This window comes from Aptenodytes forsteri, unplaced genomic scaffold (assembly GCF_000699145.1).
Source record: "Aptenodytes forsteri isolate BGI_AS27 unplaced genomic scaffold, ASM69914v1 Scaffold132, whole genome shotgun sequence".
NCBI classification, from domain to species: domain Eukaryota; kingdom Metazoa; phylum Chordata; class Aves; order Sphenisciformes; family Spheniscidae; genus Aptenodytes; species Aptenodytes forsteri.
Window position 1 is genome coordinate 2,118,997 of NW_008795520.1, and position 27,425 is coordinate 2,146,421.

A 27,425-nucleotide genomic window follows, 5' to 3' on the forward strand; every position below is an offset into this window, starting at 1 on the left:
GGCGGCGCGCCCCCCCGCCCGCCGCGGCAGCGCCCCCTGGAGGGCTCCGGGTGGCCCTGCAGGCTGCAACGGGCGAGGGGGACGGCAGGGATCTCAAAATGGCGGGGCGGAGCGGAGCGTGGGGGGGAGGCGTGTGTGTGCCGACGGGTGGGGCACGGGCCTTTAAAGCTGGCCTACTCAGCCTCTTCGGAGGAAGTCCTCTGGTTCCTGTCACCCTGTGAAGTCAGGGGAGCTGGGCTGTGCTGCTGAAGTGGGTGCCTGGTGCCCTATGGCGGGCACCGAGCACATAAAACTGACCCAATCGTGTAAAGCTGCAGGGGCCAGCCGCCAGGGCCCATGGCACAAGCCATGGAGACCCAGGGCTGCAGAGGTGGCAAGGGGCTCCAGGGGATGGAATGGTGCAGCCCCCCAGCCCTGAGCAGGGTCACCTAGAGCTAGTGGTCTGGGGCCACATCCCCTCGGGGTTTGGGTATCGCCAGGGGTGGAGGCCCCGCAGTTCCTCTGGGCAAGCTGTGCCAGGGTCTGACTGCTCTTAACAGCCAAAAAAGCTTTTCCTTATGTTTACATTTATTGCAGTTTGTGCCCATGTGGTCCTGAGTAACAGGAATCGAGTTGGAGCATAATTAACCTCCTCCATCCTTCTGCTTTTCAGCAGACTCTTCAGTTAGGGTCTTGTTTCCTTCAAAATCTTTCGTTCAAGGTCACTTATGCCTTAGCGAAGACAAATTTAGCTCTAAAAAGCCTCCCTGCTGTCTCTTGGATTTCTGTTTGCTGCCTCAGGATGGAAGGCAACAAACGATCTTGTTCCTCGCATGTACATTTTATGGATTTAATTTTGTCTCGGTGAGCTCAGCCAAGGAGCGAGCCCAGCACCTTACCAAACAGTTGTAAGGGTGCATCTGCTGTAGCTCTGCCGGTTGCTCTGTGGGCAAGGGCGGAGAAGGCTTCCTGGGCCCGTCGGACGTGGGGTCAGTGACGCTGCAGTGGTACGCTGGGCTAGAGACCTCAACGTGGTGGGCATGTGCAGCCACTGGCTGGTTCCTTGTGTGCTAATTGCCCCTGCTTGCTTTCACCCTGTCCCTTTGGAAAGCTCTTCAAGACCAACGTATGTCACGGTGTCCAGCCCTCTCAGAGATCTCAAATGTTGGCAGGCATGGTTTATAGCTGTCACGTGTTGTCAGCTAGAGAGCAGAAAAGATACACCCACCACATAAATCCACACTGGCACTTTTTGCAATAGCTATGACTATATGTATCAGATCAAAAAGGTTTTCTTATGTTGTGATATTTAAATGTCTACATTCTGGTACAGGAACAAAGTCACATTACTACTCAGCTATCTTTTTAATTTAATGAGCTGGATGCTTGAAATTAAAATTCTAGTCAGTTTTTAATGTTAACTCCTTAACAAAGGAGTTACACCTACTTTTTTAAGGTCTTATGTATTAGCTAAGACAAACCTTGCTCTAAAAAGACCTACTGTTTCCATTTATATTTTTGTTTACAAAGCTCTAATTACGAAGTTTCTTGAGGAAATAAAAAGTATGCTTCCACTTGAATTTGTTTATTGATGAGCTCTTACACTCTTCGTATTTACTGATGTCATTGTAAATTAAATATGAAGTTTGTGGAATTTAATAATTTGCCAATGGGAACTGCAATAAAACAATTTCAGGAAGTTAATAGTAAAACCAGAATTAGGACTTATGGGTTATTTCCACACGCTGTCCCTGAACAGCCATCTTCACCTGGGGCAGTGGTTCACAAAGTAAAGCTTCTCCGAGATGGAAGAGACTAGCAAAGCAGTGAGGGAATTAGCCATTCCAAAGAGTCATACGAAGCTCTCTTTACTTCCATTATTTTTATGCTAAGATTACTTAGCTCATTTCTACTACAAGCCCCTTCATCCCTTTCCTTTCCTGACTCTTGTCACTGTCATTCCAAGATTTCCAGGCTTAGAAAACACAGTTTTAAACTCTTTTTCCCATCATCCTTTCCCAACCACAAAGACATGACACTTAGTAATTTCTTGTGAAAACTGTAATCACTATTTTATCTGCAGTTTTTGGATAACGTATCATTAATGGACCCATTAGATGAATGAAGAGAGGTCATCTGAAAGTTTGCCTCAGTATTATTGCTATTATCTGACTAGGGATGATGTAGGTCCCAGAGAGTAGAAGAGCTACTTTTAGCTCTTGTGTGGGTGCTGAATTTTAAAGATTCCAGTATCCCTTCTTATTCTCAAATAAAGAACATTTCAAGGGATGCGTAATGATATGACAAATGATGTTTCGTGTAATTGTATCATCATTTTCCTGAAGGCTGCCAATGACTAATCCACTATCTTGGAAATACTTCCATTCCAGTATACATCAGTTAAATTAGGAAGGAAAGCAGCTAGGTTTACCTCCCACCACATTCTTAAGATTTCTTTCTGGTTTTATTATTTTAAAAAGCTGAAGGCGTTGCCTACAATTTATGATAAAGGAGAAAAGTGTGACAATGTGCAGCATGCAGGGACAGAGATACTACAATTAATTTGTGGTAGACACTGCAGGTACCAAGAACCTTCAGGAAATGTAGATAATATTAGACAAACTAACGTGCCAGTGCTGATTAATTACTTTTAATATCTTGCCTTCCTAAAATTATAATCTCCATCAATGTATCACTTCGTTGTCTGGCAAAATTGTGGAAGAAAAGTTGTGTTAGCTGCTTTCAGTAGATGTTAAAAACAATGAACACCAATTAATAAATAGACGTTCAAGGCAGAAAAGGGTATTTTCCTAATATTGACATCTTACTGAGTGCCTTTATTTTGTTTTGTTTTGGGAATGGAATTGCTTACATGCATAAAGGTAGAAGAGTTAATGTCCCTGGTTGCAGTCCTGAACATGGAAGTCAATGAGTAAATGCTGCTGATTTCTGTGATAACTGTCAGTCACTGCAACATGTACCTAACTCCAAAGGTGTAAATAATCCTACCGCAGCCAGTGAGGCTGCAGTCATGCTTAAAAAAGCTTTGGTCCTAAATAAGCAAGGTAAAGAAGAAGTTTGCAAATTCCTCGAGTAGTGGGTCTTGGAAGCCAACTATAAAATGCAGTAATGCCATTGTTTTGTGATTATAGTATTATTGTGTATGTATGATATAAACAAACATACATCTTGACATAAGAAAGAAATTTTTTACAGTAAGAACAATCATTCACTGGAACAACCTCCCCAGGGACATGGTGGAGTCGTCATTGCTGGAGGTTTTCAAGATACGATTGGAAAGGGTGCTAGATAATCTCATCTAGGCTCCCTTCCCCATGAAAGGTCAGACCAGGTGATCTTTGGAGGTCCCTTCCAACCTGGGCTGTTCTGTGGTTCTGTGATACGTGCTATAAGATCTATAGTGAATGTATGTAAAATGTAGAACTGCAGTATGAAAATGGACCAGCTTGAAACATGTTTTGAACATATATCATGTTAAAATATTGCAGAATTGTCCCCTTTCCCTGATGTGTTAAGTACAGACTAATACTTTACATCAAAGATATGTTCAGTACAGAGAGATGAGGAGGGAGGGAGGCAGGAAGGGAAGCAGGGAAGGAGGAAGCTTCAGCTTCAGTTGCAGTGCCCAAACAAATCATAGCATAAAGGAGCTGCTTAACTTCTGACGTCCTACCTCAGTGCCCCAAATAAAAACTAAAAAAAGGCTGTGGGTTTCCTCCTTCTCCTGACAGGCTCACGATGACAGTGAGAAAAGCTCTCAAAACGGGATTTAAATATTTTGAGTTCATGTGAAAATTTCTTCTGGGTTGTTGACTTCTCAGCTGGCTAGTTGGAGTTCAGTGATATCCCAGGCAGCACAAAAGTAGCAAAACTGAAACTGAGATAACTGCCTATGTCTGATTCAGCAGACACTTACCCAAAATTCAGGGACTATCAACTTATTTCCGTCAGGAGAGGAAACAGATGGTAGAGTTGTTTATTTCTTTGATAACATTCTTATTACAACAAAGTACAAGAGCTTACCTTCTTTAAGATGAGAATTAGAACAGCAGCACAATGTATCTGTTTGGAGATCCAAAAGTCCCTGTTGAGCTTTTAATCAGGATTACAGTATTCATGAGGAGGGCCATGAGAATGGTCAGAGGTCTGGAACACCTCTCTGATGAAGAAAGGCTGAGAGAGTTGGGGTTTTTCAGCCTGGAGAAGAGAAGGCTCCGGGGAGACCGTATTGCAGCCTTTCAACATGTAAAGGGGGTTTATAAAAAAGATGTAGAGAGACTCCTGTGGTGACAGGATGAGGGGCAATGGTTTTAAACTGAAAGAGGGTTGATTTAGACTGGATATAAGGAAGAAAGTTTTTACAGTGAGGGTGGTGAGATACAGGAACAGGTTGCCCAGAGAGGTGGTGGATGCCCCACCCCTGGAAACATTCAAGGTCAGGTTGGATGGGGCTTTGAGCAACCTGATCTAGTTGAAGATGTCCCTGCCCACGGCAGGGGGGTTGGACTAGATGACCTTTATCCGACCCAAACTATTCTTTAGTTGTGTAGTTCTATGATGCTATGTCTGTCCAGAAGGTCACTGCTGTTGCTTTCCTTTCATTCTGTATCGTTTCTTCAGCTTGTCTCACTCTATCAGGCACATACCTCCCTGGAAGACTACCTAGTGAAACCCTTATGTGTATCTGGTTTATATTTCTCAGTGGTTTCACATGTTTGTTTGTTTGTTTTGCATTGTGATCTGTATCTGTGTTTTGTTTGGAGATGGCATGGTTTCAGCCGCTTGGTTTCCTAAGGGAGCTCTGTAGTTTCTTACAGTTATCACAAAGGAAAGATAACAGTTGCATGTTGCAAGTTCAGTGAGGTTTAATCAAATCCGTGATAAGAATGTGTTGTGGAAGAGCCAGGAAACACAATTTTTTCACCTTTCTCCTTTTCTAATAGCTATCTGTTAGAGAAAGACATGGAAGAAGTTTATGTGTCCCTTGACAACAGGGGTTATGCATTTTTAGCATTTGCATTGGTAGCCACTGGATGTCACTAATGGTTCACAGAAACATAGAAACCCGTGCACTTTTTCCAGGCGGTAAAAAAATGACTTAAAGAGCGTGTGGTTTGGAGGAGAAGCATTTCAATATAAAATAGGAGCAAATTATGTCAGTGTGCAGTAAGCATAGATCTGGTTGGGATTGCCAAGTTGGGTTGAACTTGATGACTTTTTAGGTAGCAAACAGATCCTCCGTTATAAGACTCTGGGGAACAAAGCCCACAAAGGTTTCTTGCATAGCTCAGCTAAGAGACATGAGCATAACCAAGCTGGGAGAGAAACTCCGCATGGGAAAATGTAAGTCTGAGTTGTGGTGTATGTATAATGGATATTGCACATAAGTGTACACTCACACACACAGGGTCCACCTAATAACACCACAAGAGAGGAAATAATGAAACAGGCTCAGATGTGCCATTATTGTATAAACCGCTTAATCATAAGAGGAAAAATACACATCTGAGGATTTTAATAAATGTACTTTAAGATGGCAAAGCAATCTTCTGGCCAGCATCACCATATAGGTGCCACTACTGCCATGCCTTTTGCACTGCAAGTCTCAAGAAGACAACATAGCAAATGACTTAATGCTGCCATGATTTTTGCATTAAATTGGCAACCACTAGAATACCTGTTACAGACGCATGTAGGACTTCCAGACTTGTGTTCAAGAAATCCTAGAGAGAAATTTCTATTTATGCAGCACATACGCCAGGTATCAGACATATCCCAGCTGCTTCAGATTTGTTGTGAATGTACAGATCAACTGTGCAGCCGCTATGCAAGGGACAGCTGTCTACTGCAGTCCAGGCAGGTGTTTTGATCAGATCCACTGGCCTCAGATGCATTCGCATTGCCTGGAATGCCACAAATTTCCTGACATACCCAGTCAATCTGTTCGTGCACCACCAGCCATCTGCCAGGGGCTGTCTGATTTCTATAAATGCCAGAAAAACAGCCAGACTCTGCTTTTTCTTGTCGGACATAAACTGCAGGAAGGAAAACAGGGCATGCCGGTCAAAAAATGAATATATAAGCAAGCATACAGAGAGCAGAAGTAAAGGTACATTATAAATACAGTATAACCATTGCAGTCTGGGGACTGGCCCGCATGTTAAGGCAAGTTGCCCTTATACATGAACACATATTTGATCAAATTATCATTTCACTCTTTGTTCTTTTGCTATCTCTGTTTTGAATACTGTTATTTTTTGCTTTGTCCACTGTCAGTTCCTTCCATTTCTGTTTTCATCCCTGTTTCTAAGTTGTAGTCATATTAATGTTTGTGTGCTCATTAAAGCCCAGGGATAACTGAAAATGATAGTGGCAGTGGTATATGCAAGGTGTGAATTTTATGATATGGGATACAAAAAAACCCCAGGCAGACTATAATGAGGCTCAACGTACTAATCACCTTGGTATAATTCTTATGACTGCAGATGGATTATACCAATAGAACAAAAATTTACTTTCTTAATGTGAACAAAAAGACACACAACATTGGTCAGTGGGAGCCAAATGTAAGAGAGACATCTGCGGTGTTAAGGGACTGATCATTCATAGACAGCATACCCATAGCTCTCTTTTATCAGTGCTTGGGCCAAGGACAGATGCTTACAAGATGTGCTATCAGTTCCTTTGTGGGACTGCATCCTGGTCTAAGACCTTGGAGAGCTGAAACTTTAATCTCAGCTCTGACATTAAGTTCCTTTTTGATCAGAGGCAATGTGCTTAACCTTTACTTGACTCAATTCCTCCACATTTTAAAAAATGACTCTGCACAGCTAGAAACTTAGAGTGATATTATTTTTAAAAAAATCCTAAACTCTATTTAAGTTAGGCTTACCTAAAGGTTCAGAAAAACTTGTCTTTTATGAGAAAAGCTATATTTGATTGGAATTAATTTTGCCCCTTCCTACCAGGATGCTGTCAGGCTGCATTGTTTTCTTCTGAGAAGAATTCTTAATCCTCATGCAGATGGGAAGTAACAATAAACACCATCTGCTGCAAATTAGGTTACTCTCTTAGCAACGAGTGAGATCAGGCTCCATCTCAGCCTCCCATTTTCTGTGCTGAAGTACGCACTGGCACTTCAGCCTGTAACAGAGCAAGTGATCAGAAACAAAGTGGAAATGAGAATTGAAAAATATTTCTTACTCCTCTCCTGGCAAGTTCCTTCCCGTCCCTGCCAACCCTGCGATTTTATTGCTGTACACGAGAGAGGCCGAGCTCTGCTCCTCACCCCACCTTCCTCCAGCTCCCAGCTCCTCCCGGGGGAGTGGGAGCAGCATCACCAAACGCTGGCAACCTCTCATGGCTGCTAGGTGCTGGGAGCCAGCCCAAATAGTAAATAGGATCAGCAGGGGACGGCTACGTACCAGTTGAGAGGTGATTTAAAGCTGTCTGCTGTTGGCGGAGCTCATGGGGAAGAGGGCCAGCGAGGCACTCGATTGCTACCTGGCCTACCCCGGCAGGACCCGTCCCCTGACCCGCAGCTGTCCCGTGGGTGCCGTTTGCCTCCCCAGCCAACCATCAGCCTTCTCCTCCCCTGCTGCACCCCCGGACTGCTCAATGATTACAGCATGTCAAGTTGCTTAGGACAGCAGGTGTCTGAGCAGACACTTGCCATTAACTTGGCATGGCACCTCTCCATGCAAAGCTCTCTTTCCTGAGCCACGACAAGGTGATTTTAAAAGAGAATGGTCTGGGTTTTCCATCATTTTATATGGTGCCTGATCGGCACTCTCTGTTGGTAATGTCCATGAGGTCTCGACCAGGTTCAGGCAGCCCTTAATTCAAGTGCTGTGCAGATCACAGATTCATATGCACTCTCAGAAGACAGAAATTCACAGTCTTCAGAAGTCATTTAAAGCATCTTTCTGATGCAGCTATATAAGGAAATGTTATCTTTGCCCTGAAATCACCAAAAATACACTTGTAGATAAAGGACTTGAATTTGACTCACTGCCAGGGGAAAGGTCTCTCTACTCTTTATTCAAATATTTGTGAAAAAATTTGCACATCTTGACTGTTTCAAGAACTCCTTATAAAAATACTGTATGTGTCATTCCTTTTTCATATTTGTCATGCTACGGTTTCTAGTTAACATGCTGGTAGGTGAGCGTTGACATGATTAGTCACCAGGAGCCAACCTTTTTAATCTGCTCAGAAAATTTTACTGGCTCTGTATTGGAATTGTTAAATTAATGCATGTGGTGCTCCGTAAGTTGTGAGACTCGGCTAATTGCAATGAGCCGTATAGAGTATTCAGTGCTTCTAGGATATGTCGCACACTACTGAGTGTGTACACATGTGCTAATCAGCTGATGCTCTCGAGAAGTGTAGGATTTATGGGCACGTGTGCTAAACCATCCACATGTTCATGTGTTGGTCCTGCAGGTCAAGCACTGTACATCTGATCTATTGATGCCCTGAGGAAGTATCCCAGCTTTCCAGACATACAATAGCCTGGTTGGAGCTAGTGAGAAATAATGCCAGCTGCCCAGAAATCATAGGCAAAAGTGAAAGATCCTCTCATTCTGCCCAGGCAAAATTTTTAAATGGAAAGAGACCATATCTGAGACATATGGTAACCCCAACTACACATAAGATGCAGGGTGTGAGTCACTGTCGTTGTCTAATGCTGTACAGTTAGAGCTAGGAAAGAAACGGGGCTATGATTTGGAATCTTCATTCTGTTCTTAGGCCAGCTTTGTCAGATTCTCACTTAGACTACCAATTAATTTACACATGGAAATAAATGATCAGACATGAGCTCGTGTTTTCTGTTGATTCCACCATTTTCTGCTTGTCCTCCGCCGTCTAAACTTAATGAATGGCTCTCATCAGGACACTGGTGCAACCAAGTGCCTTTGTTAAAAAAAGTCCCCCCTGACCTCAGCTACAATATAGAAAGATACTGTAATTGCAGATGAAATTTTCGATCAACTAGTTTTATGGTGCTTTTCATTTACATAGTTTATAACACTTTGAAGGGACCACATATTCGAAAGCCATGCTTGAGGCTTCTTAAGATTCAGATCCCTACAAGATGGATCACATTCAGCATCTGAAAAGCAAGGCAGGCAAAATCATGAGTCATTTATTAAAAAAGTAGAACATATCTCTGCTTTACCAGTAGTGTAATTATCTGCACTAGGTTAAGAAAGCTCTTTTTATTAAAAAGAATTTTTAGCATGCACCCTCCTGAGATATAAGCAAAGAAATTAGCAATAGAAATTAGCTGTCTGGTCATTAAGTCCATCCCTTCACAGCAGCATAATTGCTGTGCAATAAAGAACTCTAATAGCTCAAATAAGCTTAAATTTCTCATGGAGAAGACTGAAGACAAGTTATGACTTCTTTATACAGATTAAAAGGACTTGCCTTGATGAAGTGGTCAGCGTTTGTTAATAAAAAAAGAATTGTTGTGCCAAGAAGATAATACCCAGCCTGACCCAGTTTCTGAAAAGCAAAAACCGTGGTTTCATCTTTTCTGCCATCTTTGAGTATATGGTTCCTGTGAGGTATGGGAAAGATGTGCTATGGAGACTGATTAGAAACGGGAGTGCTGCCTATCATTTGCTGTGAAGAACTCCCATTCCTCCCTTACTGATCAGAGTTACTGGCCATTCTCCACTTTCTGAGCAAGTACTTGTGGTCCTATTCTGTAAATCTTGCATGAGTGGCATTGGATATAGGGTGTACTCTGCTGGGGTTCCCCACACCCACATTAACTGTAAAGGTGGAGGGCAGGGTGCTGGGCTGCACAGGCATTACCAGTGGCCCGATCTGCTAAACTAACAGAGCTGGCTACCCCTGAGTCCCCCCACTGTGGGGGAGCTGCCAGTGTGAGGGAGGCATTCATGTCAGCTGTTCACAGGGCTCCCACACGTGCTGCTTGCTGGTAATTTTTATTATTAAGTCTCACAATACATCACTTGTTTCCTTGAGTTTCTATTTCACTTTTCTTTGCCATAGCCAAATGGCAGAATGGGTAACAGCTGTTTTTCAGTAGTTGGATGAATCCTTGGGGCACATACAGGGGACCAGGCCTAGACATTTGACGGATAATTAGAGAAGTTAGGAGCACTTCTCAGCCTGAGATCAGAGCTTCACACCTCCCAGATATGGGGTGCAGCCCAGAGTTAGGCTGATAGGTGTTTTTGAGAGTGCTCTCTGGGTTACTCTCTTTAAAAGGTTGTGGCACTGAGGAAGCCCCCGAGCATACTGAGCACTACTTTGAATTTTAGCATATTTGCATCTCAGCTAAGGAGAGCAAGAGAGCAAAAACAGAAGAAGAAAGCTAACGGAGGAGCCAGAGTGGTCTGAACTTACCCAGTAAACCTGTATACAGGTGCTGCTAAGATGCCCAAGAGTTCTGTGTGAAGCATTTGAAGTAAAGAAACCACAGGAAATGACTCTGGAAGAGTTGCAGGACATCTGGGAATGCTGAAGAAAGTGGATTGAACTCAAGGGAAGGGATAGCTCCTGTCTGAATCGTGGGAGAGGCTCGTGGGGAAAACAATGAGGCTGTAATACTGAAGTCTTCCTGAAGCCCACCTCTTAAGCTGTTGCCTTCGAAATTCTTGGCAGTACTGAGTCATCTGGTGCTCTGCGATGACTATTTCCCTTGCTGTTCATAGCTTGATTCCACTTGACCGGGTACCTCTGGACCTATCTCCATTGCCTGATTGGTTTTGTATCCATCTGAAGTTTAATAAGCTGTATTTCACATGGCTATAGTAAGTGATTCCCAACTGGGTATGTTGTCGTCCACAACAACGACATTGTTTGAAAAAGGGAGAAAAGAGCCTGGGAGAATTTTCAAGGTTGAGGTACATTTTGAGTAGATATAAATAGACTAAGCTATTATCACACTTGCTTCTCTTCTCTAACAGTCCCGCAGAATACAGGCTCTAAGTGTCACACTCAGCAAGGACAGGAGAATACAGAAGAAAGCAAGGAGCACTGCTGGCAGTGTAAAAAATACAAGGTTTAAATTTATTTCTGGCTCACAGGCCCTAAACCATGGCTATTTTGTGCAAGTTGTGAGTTCAACCATGAAAGTACTTTGGGTCACCTTGCTACCAATATAACTCAGTGCTATTTTCTCTCATTGTCTCATAAAGTATGGCAGGTGAGGTTTCAGATCCACTTTACTGCAACATTCTGCAACATCCCGCTCCTAAAATGTTTTCTCTAGTCACCTCTGTAAATTAAATGTTTCCAATTCAGCTTTTGGGTTCTTTTTTTTTTTTAAGATGATAGCAGTTGCTGCAGAAAGTCTGATTGACAGCTCAGCTGGCCCTACATTCTGTCTTTGATGGTGTCTAAAAACAACAAGGATATTTATTGAATCCCTGAAAGATACTCTACTGAAATCTCTCCCTAGCTAATACTCAAAAGGACTCAGATGCCTCAAAGCAAATTAACAACCTGAGATGTCAGAAAAATCTCTTCTTATCCCAAACAGTGATTGCAATGTCCCCATTAATGAAACAAAAGACCGAGACTTAGGCTTACAGTTAGATCCAGCTTCAGGCATAAATACTCCAATGACTGCTGTGACCGTGTGCTTATAAGGACCTTGCTGTGTGTCACCCTGCCCAGTCCTGCATTGTATCAAGCCACCCCTCTGCAGCAACCACTGATGTGCAGGCTTTAATTCAGGGTAATTGAAGGCCTCTTTCCCTTTGAAGGAAAGACAGCAGATAGTAGTGATGCTGGAGCAACAGATGCATTCTTGTGGGAGGTGGTGGGTTTGCAGCTCCCAGATCTCTTCTACAGTGCCCTGCGCAAAGACTGAGACGGTGTCAGGACCAGCACTGCCCTGTAAAAGCACTGATGAGGCTTGGGAAGCAGGGTACAGGATGGGGTGAGGCACTGGAGGTGAGCAGAGAGAACGCGGGAGAGGTGGAAGGGATGAAGACAGCCATGGGATGGGCTCTCACCACGTGGGGGAAGGTAAATGTGCTTATTTTAGAACAACTTACAGCCCTGAATCCAAGTTTGGCAGGTGGCCCAATTTTATTTCAAGCCAGTCTTTACAGCACACATTCACTCCTCACCAGAGAAGGAGGAGAATTTTCTTCACAACATCTGAGCTGACAGGATCAGCTGGAAGCAGACAGAGTGGAAAAGGGAAGGACTTTGAACTGGTCTTCAACTGGCCTGGTTGACGGCAATAATTTAATTTGTTCCTTCGGCTCAGAGGCTCTGCAGAGAGCAGTGTCTCATCAGCATCCCAATTTGTCTTTATGACCCTAGGGCAGAAATCCGTGCTCGTATTTTTTGCATTGACCTCTCAGATTTTTTTTTCCCAATTTTTTTTTTAAGAGAGGACACAGGAAATTCCATGTGCTCGAACAACATTTGCTGTTTGTTATCCTCCATCTCATTCAGATTATGGCTTGCAGCTTCTGCACGCTGGGGAAGTCTGCATAATAGTTTCAGTTCACTTGTTAACAGTAATCATTTTTTCCAGCCTCTCTTTTGATGTAAGCTGAATAGCTTGGCCTCTAAGAGATGTAATTAGTGATTCCTGCAGTTTGCTATGGAATAGGGCAATTGCATCATTAAATTCAAGGGAAGTCTTAACTTGGTGTTTCAGGCACTCACATAACGTTATGCAACAAGGGAATAAAAGCTGCGCGATCCTGCCCTTAAGAACTTTGCCCCAGTTATTTCTCCTCTCCACAGCTTGAATGCAAAGAGAGAAAACAGAGATTTACCATTGCAGATGAAAGGATATCAGCCACCCAGACAGCACCAGCTGGCATGTCGTTGGCTTGTGTGACATGGGATGAAGCAGTGCAGCTCCCCTCATTCCCCTCGCCCTTTTGGCTATGCAGCTAAAAGAGTCTGGATATAATGTGTGCAGCAGCAAAGGTAAGAAGCGATACTAACTCAAGAGAAACAAAAAACCCAGTCCCAACTTATTTGGAAGGAATTGTATCTGGGGAAGTCAGGTCAATCATTCAAGAGTATTATCATTTGATGTTTTCTCACAGCTTGTTTATTGTCTTCTGTGGAAACCCAGTTACTGTAATAACAACACTTGAAATTTTTTTAGCATTTACTATCAGTGGATCTGAAAACTCCTAATGTTATTTAAGCCTCATCTCACTCCTGTAAAGTAATCATGACGTTATTAATAGGAATACCTATTCCTTACCTCATAGGGAAACCAAGGCACAGAAATTGTAATGATATCTGTGTATGGCTGTGCATAGAGTAAGTGGTAGAGTGAAGAACTGATCCCTAGCATCATGCAGCTTTACCAGTTCCCTACCTTCCTGTTTTATCCTAGTAACAAAATAATTCAGAAAAAAATCCAATCACAGGGAAAAAAAATGAATTTTATTTAGTAATATTAAAATCTACTGCTTAAAATATTATTTACTATTTTCATTTTATTCAGCCCCTTTCTTTGCAGATAACTGGGGTTGATTTTAAGGTAACGATTCCTGAAGTTTATGTATAATCTCCTTAAAAACGTCCCTGCTTTGGGACTGTCCTTTCTTCAAAGTCATATGGCAACCCTGTGACAAGGCAGTGTTGTACAAGCACACAGAAATCCGAACACTGCCGCAATGATTGATAGGACACTGCCACATAGGAGACAGGAGCACATTTTTAACAAATTGCAGTCCTGCCTTAGGATCAGAACTGCATGACACTCAGAAGAAGTGGCAACTGCGCCAAAACATATCACTTTTATTTCTGTCTCCCTTGCCCTGAAAGCTAATACATAGCTGGATGGGTATCTCCAGTATTTCTTATCAAACCATCAGTTGTTCAAACCACACAAAACAGATACAGTCATTCTTTGACTAATCCCCGAAGTACACCAACACTCTACAACCATAAGAGTTTTACCAGGGCTAATTCTTTGTCCCTCTGACATTATCAGGAAGCAGAGAGAGAGAGGTGAATAGAAATGTTCTCTTCTTTCATTATGTTGCCTTTTTGTGTATCTCTTGCCTACACACATATTCTGAGATTCCCTAATTGTCTCTTCCCCCCCTTCTATCTGTTTTCCAACAGTTTTCGCTCCCTTTTCTCTCCACTCTTCCATTCCAGTTCTTCACTTTAACATTCCTAGAAGAATATCCCAGATAGACCAATGGATCCTGTGAATACTGGGCCAGATTTAAAATCTATTTTAACCAAGGGAAATCTCTCCGTTTCAGCTATAGACAAAAATAGCATAACAAGAACTGGAGTTAGGCTTATCTGGTGTCTTCTTCCAAAGCACAGATCACACATTGGAATTTGGCAGCTCTGTCCCATACGTTGTTTTTTAACTTTGCAGAGATAACAGTCCATTAGTAGGCCTTGTGCATGTTTCCCCATTTCTGAATTAGCCAGAGATCTTTTAATTTTAACACCCAGACTCTCTCATAAACATGTCTTATTACAGCAGTATCAGTATTTCCTTGAAGATAATATGCATTGCATTTTTTACTTTCTTGGACAGGCTATGTCTTGCCTAAAACCTGGAATCAATTTTTGAAGATGTCCTTTTACACTCAGTTAACTTGTCTATCGTATCTCATGTGTCAGGCATTTAATTCCTTGTTCTTGCTGTGGCCAATAGGCAAGAGAAACATATCCTTCCTCTAAAACTTGCTACCACAGGGATCAAGCCCAACTTAGGATAATTTATGGGATACGCATGGCTGTACTTAGGTGGCTGATCCTCTGTTTCTTTTCCCCACCACTGCCTGTCGCATTGATGGATGCACATTCTTGGGATCTGTGATGTGAGAAGGACTGTGCAGTATATCTATTCCCAACTTTGGTTCACAAGATCCTTCTATTCCATCAAGGTTTGCCAAGGAGAAAAAAACAACAGGTGGAAACCTCTGATTAAGCTGGAAGCAGAGGCTGTCCTAGTGACATATGTGAAGAGCAGCTCCCATTGCATTCCCAGGAAACTCAGCTACCAATAAATGTTAATCAGTTCATTAGTGTCCCTATTAGTGTCTGGCAGCATGTGATTAAGCTGCATAGAGCACAATGGGGAAGCCAGTCAACAAGCTACGAGGAACTCAAGTCACTCTGAAGAACTCTGCCAGCAACAGAGCATTGGAGGATACCTCTCTATGGTGTCAACATGAGTCACAACAACTTCTGCAGGAGTGAAAGGGAATGGAGGTCCTACCATATGTGAGGGAACATGAGGCAAGCGTTGCTTGCTTTGGAAAGGTTGATTGGGTTGCGCTCTTCTCTCTCAATTTCTTCTTTCACCACGTCCCTCAAAAACACAGACCTCTCTGACTCCCAGCAAGAGGCAGTTCCACGGAGAGCACTGTCTGTGGATGAGAAAGGCCATGGCCCACCTCTGGCCTTTCCCTCTCTCCTCTCCTTAAGCTAAGGCTCTGAGCAGAGTAGCAAGGCATGAATGCAGACAGATGTTCAGCAGAGCTGGCCCACAGCAGAGTTGGCACAAGAAGAGTATCACAGACAATGGAAGTGTGACTGCCCTCTTGTTCTGGTGGGTTTTGGTCCTGTGGCTGTCGTAAGCTGTCATACTACCCTAGGATCAGTACATCACCCAGCACAGGTTTCTATGTTCTTACAAAGGCTTCTGTAAAATAAATGGATAGGGAGTTTTTGAAAGCACAGCTGTGGGGATTATTCATCCATTCATTGCTAATACAGGACTTTCTTACACCTGTATCTTTTATTGCATTAGCATAATTTTGTTACTACAAGAAGTCACTACCCAGTACTATTTCTTCTATTTTTTGTTCTCTTTTATGTGATGAACTGTGTTGCTGATGGAAAAACCATGTCTCCTTATCTATGATACAGATTCTGTGCATTAGCTATCAGTCCTTACAGGCAATATCCTTGACCACCAGACTAGAAAATAGTCTGGACTTCATTCTTTGTCACAGAGAGGGAAAGGTGTATGATTGTTTGCCGTATAGTTCCTCTGTTTCCTAGTACCTGCAAGGCTCCTCTCCTTGCATGGGAGGTGGGCAGGAGCATCATTTTTGCGTATGGAGGCAGTTCTGCCTTGAATGGATGCTCCATACCCAGGACTTGGCAGTGAAGATGTGCAGAGGTTGCAGATGACACTGGCAACTGGCTGGACAGAGCCCGCTTGCAGAGGCGCTTACACCAGTCATGCTCCACCCTGTCTAGTCGATTAATCCCTCATAAAGCCACTAGGAAAAAAAGCTTAAGAAATACCTGAACCTCTGTTCTTGTTGTCACCATTTCCCACTCCTTCTCAAAGGCAGAGGGTGTCACCTTCCAGGTCAGTGCACACATAGGCCCAAATCCAAAGGGTGGCACGCCAAAATCCAGAGCTGCGGCTCTTTGGTGTCCCTTTAGGACAATACAACTGCTAAAAACACCTCCTCCGCAATAGCTACAGATTGTTTTGTAGAAGTTATTTTACAATCATCTAGGGAAATAACTTCTCCATCCATTGACTATTGCAATGACTTTGCAGTTTGTTAGAAGCCTAGGATTTACTGATTTGAATGATTTGTTACAGTATCCTCACCTCTATATTTTTAATGAAGTGGCTTAAGAAAGTTCTAGTAGCTATGTTATAGCCATTTTTTTCCCAATGTGGCTTAGGCACTATTTTTCCTGCAGATTCCTTACTCTGATGAGGAGCATAAATCGTTAGTTGTATAGTACTGTACTGGGGATGCATCCTTCAAAAATGCGAGAAAGAAGCCAATTACTGTAGAAATTATTTTGGATAGCCAAATGCCTTTGTATGCCAAGCTTAGCTGTCTTGACAAGTCACTAATACTATGTTGGCAAAACCCTTCTTTTTCTTTTTAATCTGTATTTTTTAATTCAGCGTCCCCATTGATTTTGCAGAAGACTAATACCGGACTAATAGAACGCATGTAAAATCAGGGCACAAAGTTACACAGAAGAAACAATAAAAAGGAGAAGAAACATGAAAGAGCATATTGTGGCAGGGACTGAGTTCCTATCACTGCCTGTAAGTAAGGCTGCCTGACACTTCCCAGATAAGACTGCTTTCTGTTGACTGTAATTACATAACTCTTTAGCTGTTTAGGATGAAATTTGCCTTGCTGGGTGTCTGCCACAAATAGATTTCTTCTTTTTTTTTTTTTTTAATGCCAGCTAAATACTCAATGACAGAAAAGAAACCCTGGGGAAGCTTTCCCTGATATTCACCATCTGGAACAGTAAATTCCAGAATGGCATCCTATGAACCAGGACTGTCCAGAAAAGCCTCCTTAATGGATTATGATATATGTGGCTATTGGCATAAGTAAATAGAAAAGCTGCCTGCTTCTTGAACCTAAGTAGCAATGCCCTGGCCTTGGAAACCTCAGCCTCATTCAGTGACCTATCCATTTTAAGAGAACACTGTTTCTGTCATGGGATGTAACAACTTCTCAGTTTCACAAAGCAGTGCAGTACATCAGATCTATTTTCCTGAAACTGAGGAGAGCAAAGGTGAGCAGCTTTGCCAGTAATGAGGAGGAGAGACTAAACCTCTATGTGTATTTTGACCCTTGCAAGAGGCAGCTGTAGTCAGTGTTGGGAGCTGCAAATGCAGTAGCATAGCTTTGGTTGAGGAGGCAGCCAGTCTTTGCATGCTAACTTTGCAAGGTGACTGTTCTTTTGTGCTTTCTGACTTCACCTGTCGATGGCTCAGATCCCGTCTCTCCTGTGCAGAAGGATGAATTGCGTGAAGACTGTCAGTCTAGCCTGAGCCTCTCCATCCCTTTCCTCAGCCGTCACCCCCACATATGCTTAAGTTCATTAAGGCTCATGCTCATCCTTCAGTTCAGTCATGTCCACTCCTTGTTCATTGTGAAGGATGGATCCTTCCTGCTTCTGTAAACGCTGCCCACATCCCTTAGCTTCGGCTCCCTCTGCAGAAAGCAAACAACAAAAATACTTGCCCCAGGGATCTGTGATGTGTGACCTGCTTTGGCAGGGTAGCTTCAGCTCTGCAACATATGATAGACCCAGACCTCATTTCCAGTGAACAGAGAGTGCCCGATGGACCAGTCTGAGGCATGCAACCAAGAGATAAGCCACAGAGGCTTTAGGGACTGGTCCTCACTTCTCAGAAGTGTTTATGGGTTATATAAGTGTATAAAGGACACACTGCCTTTGGAAGAGACACTCACATCTCAAATTTTATTAAAAACTGAGGAAATTAGTCATGACACAAATGAACTCACTGAAGCATTACTTTTTCTAAGCATGACTTCTGAAGCTGAAGAGGTGCTGCGCTTTTCTCTTTCTGTTTGCATTCTCAAGGAATTCTTCTGCAACAATTGGAAGTCAAAAAACATCAGGTTTGTCCTTGTATGATGTAGAAAACATTTCCTTTTTGAGTTCTGATATCTTGGTCAAAGTCACATTTTTAATATGACATACAGTGGTGAAACCTTGCTTGTATACATACCATTGCCAGTTCTACCATATCAGCTAAGTAAAGCTGAAAAATCGGTCAGTCATAGCTGGATTCAGCGTGCTGGTCTATAAATACACCCTGAGCTGAAATTTCTGTTACTGATAGGAGTGGTAAGAGTTGCCAGATTTTGAATAATTTTCTAGCTCTTGCCTTCAAATCTGGATTTGATACTGAACTTTGGGAAATAAAGTCTTTGAAATAGATGGCTTAAAAACATTCATCTGTTACTTTGATTATCTGAATTTATACGTTACCTACTTTTGCATATTCTTAGATTTTTTTGTATCATTGAGCACTTAGAAACGTCATCAATTTCCAAGCTTCTGGTAGCATTGCTTCCAGAAAAAGTTGTGGCTTCTTAACTCTTTGGGTGGATGGAAGTGAATTGAATGTTGTTTTTGTAAGGGGGTATTTGATGTAATTTCCAGACTTTGCAGTACTTCGGAGACATTGTTCATTGTGATTCAGTAGCAAAGGGGAAGATTAACTTTTCCATCTGACATGACATGCACCACCATTCAGAGTCTCATTTCACAATCTTTCACTGCACCCTTTCAAAACACGCTGTACCAGATAGCTTGGGAAAGCAGAGCCAGTGCCTTCACGCAGAAGGGCCCTCTTGTTGGATGAAAGATATGCACGCCTAATGATGTGACTAACACTTCCCACCTTATGTCCTGAAATGCAGCATCCTGTTTGGATCATTTCTTGCTTCCTTTTTCTTCCCCCTGTAGTTATGTAAACTGCTGTCGGCCTGTCTCTTACGGTGGTTTTGGCTTGTTGCGTTCAGAGCATACCCGTGGCAACAAATACATGTAGCTCATATTTCCTTCTGTTGCTGTCTGCTTTCTACACCTGACACAAAGCCTGGCCTATTAGCAAAATCATCATTGCGTGCGCTCTATTTTTCCTCCACGAGAAGTTGTTATTGTTCCTCATAATAGCTAATCTCAATCACATCCATCATGTGACTTGTTTATTTAATGTCCTTCAGTTTATTTATAGCTCATTTGAAATCATCATCAGCTCCTCCCTCATGCAGCAGAGTGTTTGATCATGGAAGCTTGTTCACAAAAATGCTCTGAACAGGACGGCTCGCACAGGTGCTTATGTTAACCCTGTGTCCAAATATCTGGGCAGCGCAAGATCTAAACAAGACTTTTCCTTGGCTAGAATTTTCCTTGGATGGTTCTGCATTGGAAATGCACTTTCTGTGCTTCCAAGTATCATTGCCGTCTGTGTAATCTTTTTGGGGGCTGTATTGATTGCATATTGGAAGTACCTGAGTTGGACATTGTGCTTATTTCTCTTCATTCAATGTATAAAGGTGCTTTTGGTCAACAGTTTCTGTATAGCCTTTTCTCCTTAGTTGCAGGAGGATGCCCATGCGGAGAGAGAACAGAGAGTCCTCTAGCTCAGCATCGTGTCTCTGATACTGGCCAATAGCAGATACTTAGAAGAAGAAAGTGAGAAAAAGGGCAAATACAAAACAATCTTTCTTGTATTTCTTGATGCCTCAGCTGTTGAGTCATCAACAGCTGGAGGTTTTTGGACTGGGAGGTTTTCTTCATCTTGAAGACTTAACTGGAGCATATGTTAAATAACTCTTGGTGGACTTCTGCATTAATGAATGTGTCTAGCAGGTTTTTTAACCCATTCATGCTTTAGTCTCCTCAACACCTGTGGCAAAGAGTTCCATGGTTTAACTACCTGCTGTGCAAAAAAGCACTTCTTTTTGTTTTATTTATATTTGCTGCCTGCTATTTTGTTTGGGTGCTCTTTCGTTCTTTCATTATGAGAAGCAGTGAAGATCTGTTGTCCTTTTCCGAACCATTATCATTTCATAAACCTTAATCATATTTTCCCTCAGTCATCTCTTTTCCAAGTTAAAAGGCTCTAAGCTATTTCCATAGCTTTGAACAGACTTATTTCCTTTGTCCAAATCTTTTCTGAAGAAAAAAGAAATTTTTTTTTCTCTGAAAAAACATGGGCACACAGTGTATTTATCTAATTAATGATGGTTTCTATTTGTGATTCCCATTTTTTTCCCCCAATGTCAATAGCTAATTTAGAGCCCATTTGCTTTTATGTATACTTGCAAATGGTTTTTTTGTATGTGGTACTATGATCTTAACCTTATGTTTCATCTGCCATTTTATCTTGCAGCTATTCAGCATTGTGAAATCCCTCAGCTGACTTTTTGCAGTCAGCTTTAGAACTGATTTTACTAAATCATTTTTTATCATCACAAAAAGTTTGTCACCTATGCATGCACCTCCTTTTCCTGTCATTTGTAACTGTTTCACAGGTCCCAGCACATAACCTTTGGGATTCTTGGTGGTAATTTCCCTTCATTATGAAAAGTGACCGTTTGTTCCTATTCTCTTTCCCCTATGTCATAAGCAGATTTTAATGACAAGAGCTCCTTCTTTTCCATGTCATGATAACTGTATTCCTTTAAGAGCATTCTGTGAGAGCTTACTGAGAGCTTAGAAAGGAGCCCTGGAGCAGGGGTGACCTCTGAGAGCTGGGGATTCAGATTACAGCAGCAAAGCATCGGGGTCAGCCGGAGGGAGCTAGAGCTGCTGAAGGTCACGACAAAACAGCTGGAGAAAATATTAAGGAGACCTAAAATTAGGTCTGGCTGAGAGAAAACAGGTTGGAGAGGCTAAATGAACAGCCCATATCAGGTCTTGCTCAGAAAGCTAATTCAGATTAAGCCATGCTATGAGTGCAAAGAATTATATTAAAATCATGCCACAGAAAAAGGATTAGATGACTTGAGGGAGAGGCTGTATGTCTCATTCCTATTTGACTGTCAGTTTAAATCCAGATCAGGGCTGTGTTGCTCAAGGCTTATTAGCATCTTGTGGCCCATCTGAGTACAGTATGAATCTCTATTTGCAAGCGCTAGTCATTCAAATGGGGACAACACAGAATTTCGTCTGGATGTCTGCTCCATCCCTGGGCCAGTTCTCACGACCAGACCTGTTAGTGTGTATGGGTGGCACTTTGTCCCAAAATGCCATGTTAGAAACTGTTCTGCTTTGGATGGCAATTAATTCAGAGGGGGAATAGCTCTTCAGGGAGATAGTGGAGGTGGGTATCTTAGTTTGTCCCACAATAAATATTGAGGAGACAGAGCCCAAAGCTGGTTTTCTCATCAGTCTGTTAGTGATGAAGGGTGCCAGCAGAGAAGCCAAAGACTGACTGGATAGGAGGAAAAAACTCATTCCCAGCCCACCAGCAAATCCATTTCCGAAGGGCTTGTACTGATGACTGAAGACACACGGTTTTTGGTTGGTGAGATCTTTCACTCAGCCTACTCTGTTTTCTCTTTATGCTACTGCTTACCTCTGACCCAGTTGATTTATAAATGTTACATTGTTTTGAGAGAGAGGTTGAAAATTGGTTTTGGAAAATATTTGGAGTTGCCTCTTCATTCCCCAGCCTTGGTTTTTTGGATGTGCTGCATGCCCAATCCATTTTTGTAAGGGTACATGGAGCCTGCTGCCACCAAATTGTCCTTCTCAGTAATAAAATTGTGGTATTTAATCAAATATATATTTGATGTTATTCCTCAGACTTCCATTCACTCAAACTGCTCCTTCTGCAGTGTTAATATATATTTTAAAAAGGCAAGGAAACAAAAATACCACGATCTATTTGATGCAAAGTAATGGCTGACAGGGAACTTGAGTTTATAAAAAGAATATATGTTTTAGTTGACTGAGAAAGGGCTTTAACCACATATCAGAAGATTCCTGATGTGTTGTTATGTGACCAACAGAATTACAGGGAAAAGAGCTAGCATTTCTTTGTAGAGTATTCTCATGTTTCATCACAGAAATGCACCTGGCTCATCACTGGAGGAATGTTTTTGCTGCATGAAAAGACAAAAGTTCATTATGATATGTTGCTGTGCTGTGCTAGTGGTGACTTTTGTTATGCCATGCACACAGCCAAAAACTCTTTCAGTTGGATGACTTTAATTTAAATTTCACATAACAAAGAAAAAAGAAAATTTCCATGTTAGAGATAGTACAGTGTGTGTGTGTGTGTGTGTGTCTCCTTTTCAGACTATTGTGAACTCCCAGAGCGTTATTAGCTTGAAAATTTAGACGCACAGAGCCATGAATCTCAGCAGTTGTCTTCAATGCCTATGTCTAAATTAACATTTCAATTCGGACAAGTAGTGAGGCTTTTAAGAGAATTCCGTGATTGTTTCCACCTATCACCTGTTGGTTTGGTTCACCAAGTGGCATCTGTGCACAGGAACTGGATTTGCTTCAGAGGAAACTAAACGGGAAGCTCTGCTCCAGCTGTGCACCAAATGCCCTCCCATCCTTACTGGGAAACATAGAGGTCTGGAACAGTTATTGGTCCTTGGGACAGCTTTGAACCACAAACACAATAGGATCATCAAGTCCAAGAGTCCATTGAGTAAAGGTAGTTCAAAGCAAACCTCTGACTCGGGTATAGTGTGGACAGAGGAGCCTCATCTGATCTGCTCCAATCACCCAAATTAGATGCTTATGCAGACAGCTGCTGGGTACCCCAGTCCACAGTTAGCAGTACTGCAGAACAGACAAAACCAGATGTCTTCCAAAGATAAATTACCTCTGTCTAACTAAGACTTGATGGCATGGACAGGAGGAGCAGCCCGTGGATGCCTCACTGTGTCGCAGGGCACTGCTCTGCTTACTGACTGGAGATCAAATAAATCCTCCTCAAAGTTCAGGGAACAAGTTGTCCTCTGGTCCTATATACCTGGTTCCCATGTGGAGTCAGGTTGGTTGAAAACTGAGTTTCCAATGAAAAAAAATTGTCAATAGTAAGACATGCTTTCAGCTGAAGGTGCTGTATTTCCACGCAAAACTTTTGTCTAGAACATCTTTGTCCCAAACTTTCCAGTCTAGTAAAAAGACCTTCAAAAACCTCCTTGCCATCTTCTCTGCCTTTACCCCAAACACATTTGCTGATCGGTGTTCATTGGGAACTCAACTCCAAGATGGCTGAAGTTGAAGACATCCATTCTGAAAATACCCTTTCACTCCCACCCATTGCCCATTCACTCACACTTTCCAGGCAAAAAGAGAAAAATAATAGCTTTGTGTTTGGGTGGGTGTGGGTGGGTGTGAGTTAGTGGAGTAGGTGGAAGGTGAGAGAGACAGACTGACAGAGGAAAAAAGGATGTTTGAAACAGTGGGTAACCAAGGGACTATTTAAAGGAAAAAAATAAACGTAAGTTTAAGTGTTTGAAAAAAAGGACAGAGAAAAGCAAAAATGCTACAACTAAGAGAGAAAAGGGGGAAAGGAAAATCAGTGTTCAGACAGAAGGAGAGAATAAAACTGTAGGGGAAAAAGAATAAAAGAGATGAAAGCCTAGAAGAACGGTATTAAAAAACCCTCAGTATTTTCATGATAAGAAAGCAATTTGGTTTTATGCCCATGTGTTAGTGAATGAAGTTGGCTGTGGTGCCAATTAGTTTCTGAGGGCTTACAACTTGTCCTCATTTTTCACTGCACTTTTCCTCTCGTCTCAGCTGCAGTTTCATTTCATGATCACACCTGTAAGTCTCTTCCCTCTTACCGGAGCTCTGGGAACCATGACCTGCTGTGCCACCGGCATCTCAGTGGACGTGCATGGAAAGCTGTGGGGGCCACTGAAAGCAGGGCAGAGGGCAGCTGTCTTTAGACAGAGCTTCTTCAGCACCTGCACACGTTCCTCAGCGTAAAAACCAAACTGGTCAGGGTCCAGCTTCATCTTTGCAACTGTTGACAGGTTCTCAAATGGCATTACTGCAGTCCGGGGCTTCAGAAATTACTCATTTGGGGGATTGTTTGTTCTTGCTGTCTAGCCCTTTAAGGTGGAAATGTCCTATTTTTCAGAGGAGTTGATGTGCTTTCTGTAGCATTTTAAATTTCTGAGGAAGGCATCATTTTTCAGTGACAGTTACGGGCATTTTAAGATGAATTTCAGCTGAACTCTGTTTAGACAGTTGAGTACTCTGTTGTTCCTAGAGGTCACTCGGAGGAGAGGTCTTCCTACAGCCACAGGATGTTGTGCAGCAGGACAACAGGAGCAGCAGTTCTGAAATAATTTTTTTGGCATAAGGAATAAAAATGAAGTTTTAACCAAAGAAAGGAGAAACCTCTCACATTTCCAGCTGCACGGAGCGTTAACACCCCATTTCCAGAGCTCCCTGAAAGAAGTGGTGAGCTTTACTTTTACTCCGCATGTGCCACAGAGCTGTCTCTCAGCCCTCCTTTTTTAATGTGAAAGCAAGGTACCCTATGACTAATTTGTTTAGCATCAAAAAACTCCTTAATTCCTTCACATATTTTAAAACATCAAAATTTGCGGTGGGACAACACTGCAAAAAGTTTCATTGAAAAAAAAATGGTTAAAAGTGTAGTAGTTTCCTTGTGCATGAATACTCCAGCAAGAGACTTTCTGGAGAGCATTTTCATTAACAGCAACAATAGTAATAGTAATAATGGTGGCAAAACCAAAGAAATTAATTTTGCATTTATACAAAGGAATAATTTCCCTAGAAATTTTGCTTCCAATAGTGATATTCTTCCAGTCCAGGGATACATACTTACCACGTTACGTATATATCTCATTAAATCTAAGCAACAATGCTCCAGTTTCAGATATATTATATTTTTAATAAACTATACAAGAAGAAAATCCATCTGGCAATAGCATGAAGATCTTTCTGGGACAGGCTTTATTAATCTTTATTCCTGCTGATGAGCGCTTAGTCACATGTGGAATCCTACTTAAATGAATGAGAGAGTAGCGTGGAACCTCTGTACCTCCGTAGATAATTACACATAAATTTTGGCAGAAATCTTATCAATGCTGTCTTTGTCCCTTCTCTAACAGAAGGGGACAGCTGACCAAGACATTTATGTTGCATATCCAGATTTCTATACAATGTCTGAAATAAAGATTTTAAAGTCACCTTCGATTGTTTTCAGCCCAATTTTGGGGTGTGCGTGGTAAACTTGCCTGTTAATTTAGCCCCTATGTTGACTCCAGCCACTAACACAGAATGCATTCTGCTTCTCAGTAATGAAATGCTTTCCCTCGCATTAGTGGGAAACTGCCATATAGTATCAGATTTGCATGGTATAATCCTGAGCCTATATTTTCCTTCTGACTTAGAGCCCCTCAGAGTTACCTTAATGACTCAAATGGTCAATATAGGTTCTGTGTTCTTTCATTTACATTTAAAAAATGATTAATTACATACTGTGCTTCCTTCTTCAATGTGTTCTTCCATTGACAAAAAGAATGGATGTGGCAGGTTTAACACAAAATTTCTAAAGTCCACACACAATTATTTAAATTCTATTCGCTCCCTATCACCCTTGGTTTTTTTAGATTCAGGGAAGCTAAATGATTGGTCATTACTTTGATTGCTAAAAACAACAATAACATAAAAATCCTTTGATTATTTTTCTAGTGTAGTAAACTCTTATATTTTGATAGTTTTTCAGTGTAAGTCAAATTCTGCTCAGAACTAGCTGCCAATTTCTTTTAGATTGTAACCGTGCAGGTATTACACTGTGTTTTTTTTAGATTCCAGAGAAGTTTAGATACCTGCCTTTTCTTTCATTGATTTGCCTCTGGCGTTTCAGGTACTTATCTCAGCAGAATTATTGACTTAAGCTAAGTCAACCACAACAAAGATACGCACAGCTACACACCCACACAGCAATTTCTGCCTGGCATCGTACACGAATGACAAATGGTTTTTTTGTCTATTTATGCCAATCACCTAAATTCTTCTCAGAAATTTGAAGGCTATCATCATTTTCCTTTCATCAGGTAACTCTAACTACCTCTCCACTGCTGCTCGCTCATCGATGCTGAGACTGAGTTTGAGTAGGAACTTGTGCTCAGGTGGAGATGCAAATGGGTATAAGTTTCAAAGAGGATTTTTCTGGTAGCAGTTGTCCTACGTGAGTCAGATTCTACATGGGCTTTGAGAACATAGATTGACAGCCCCTCCTCTAACTTAATTCTGTACATTTTCTCTACTTTTCCAGCCTATGGTTGTAGGCAGGCATCAGTAGCATCTGCAGAGGATGTCGTGACTCCAAATGATGGAAAAGAAAGTAGTTAGGAAGGACATTTGAATGTCAGCAAACTAACTCTAATGAGAGGATTCAAATTTTGTAGCATCCAGACTCATCAGCACCTACAAAGGATCTCCAAATGAGTATTAGATATTAATTTTAAAAACTAGCTCAAAATTTGCCCAAAATGTCTGTTCCTTAACCATGCTTGCATGCTTTCTTTTGAAACATCTCTGGCGAGTAAAATGAAATGCGCTGATGAAAACAATGATTTTGCCTTCTCATTTGACTAGCCCATTACCTGCGCTCAAGCCTGGGGACTGTTCACCATCTGAATTTTGTTGCTTGAAGCCATCTTGATTTTGTGTTCGAAAAACATTTGCAGATGGAGCGAAGAAGCGCTTTTCCTGCAGCGAACACTCCTCTTTCTGTGCTACTTTCTTGTTTTCTTCATAGTGATTTTTCCTTTTTTTGGGGACAAAGAGCATTTAGTGCTGAGCATTACCATAATGTTTTCTAAAAGCACTTCCCATGATTGAAGAGACCGCTGCTGCATTCCTCACAGGCCTGCTTAGTAGCCTTGCAACAAGCTAAAAAAAAAAAAAATTAGGGTGATGAGAGAAATCTGCAAACTGACATAATTCCCCACGTTAATAAATATTTCACGTCATCCCACTAATGCTGTGATTTTCTAAGAATACCCAGAACCTTTCATTAATGACCTCTGCTAATGCCTTTTGCTGGCTAGAGTCGTTCCTCTCAGTCACACTAATAGCAACATGACAGACAGGCCAGTAATGGCATCCTGGGGGCTGCAGCCACCGCAGCCCAGCCAGGGCCTTGCACT

General features: G+C 42.0%; 1 protein-coding gene across 1 annotated transcript in view; it reads right to left on the bottom strand.

The window, feature by feature from the left end:
* Nucleotides 1-27,066, bottom strand: part of COG2 (component of oligomeric golgi complex 2) — a 61,521-nt gene extending 34,455 nt beyond the window's left edge. Inside the window, exons 1-2 of the mRNA XM_009281816.1 lie at nucleotides 26,880-27,066; nucleotides 5,932-6,035 (exon numbers count right to left, since the gene is read on the bottom strand). Of these exons, the coding sequence (XP_009280091.1) occupies nucleotides 5,932-6,035; nucleotides 26,880-27,066 (291 nt within the window). The remainder of the gene's footprint in view (nucleotides 1-5,931; nucleotides 6,036-26,879) is intronic.
* Nucleotides 27,067-27,425: the final 359 nt, after the last annotated feature.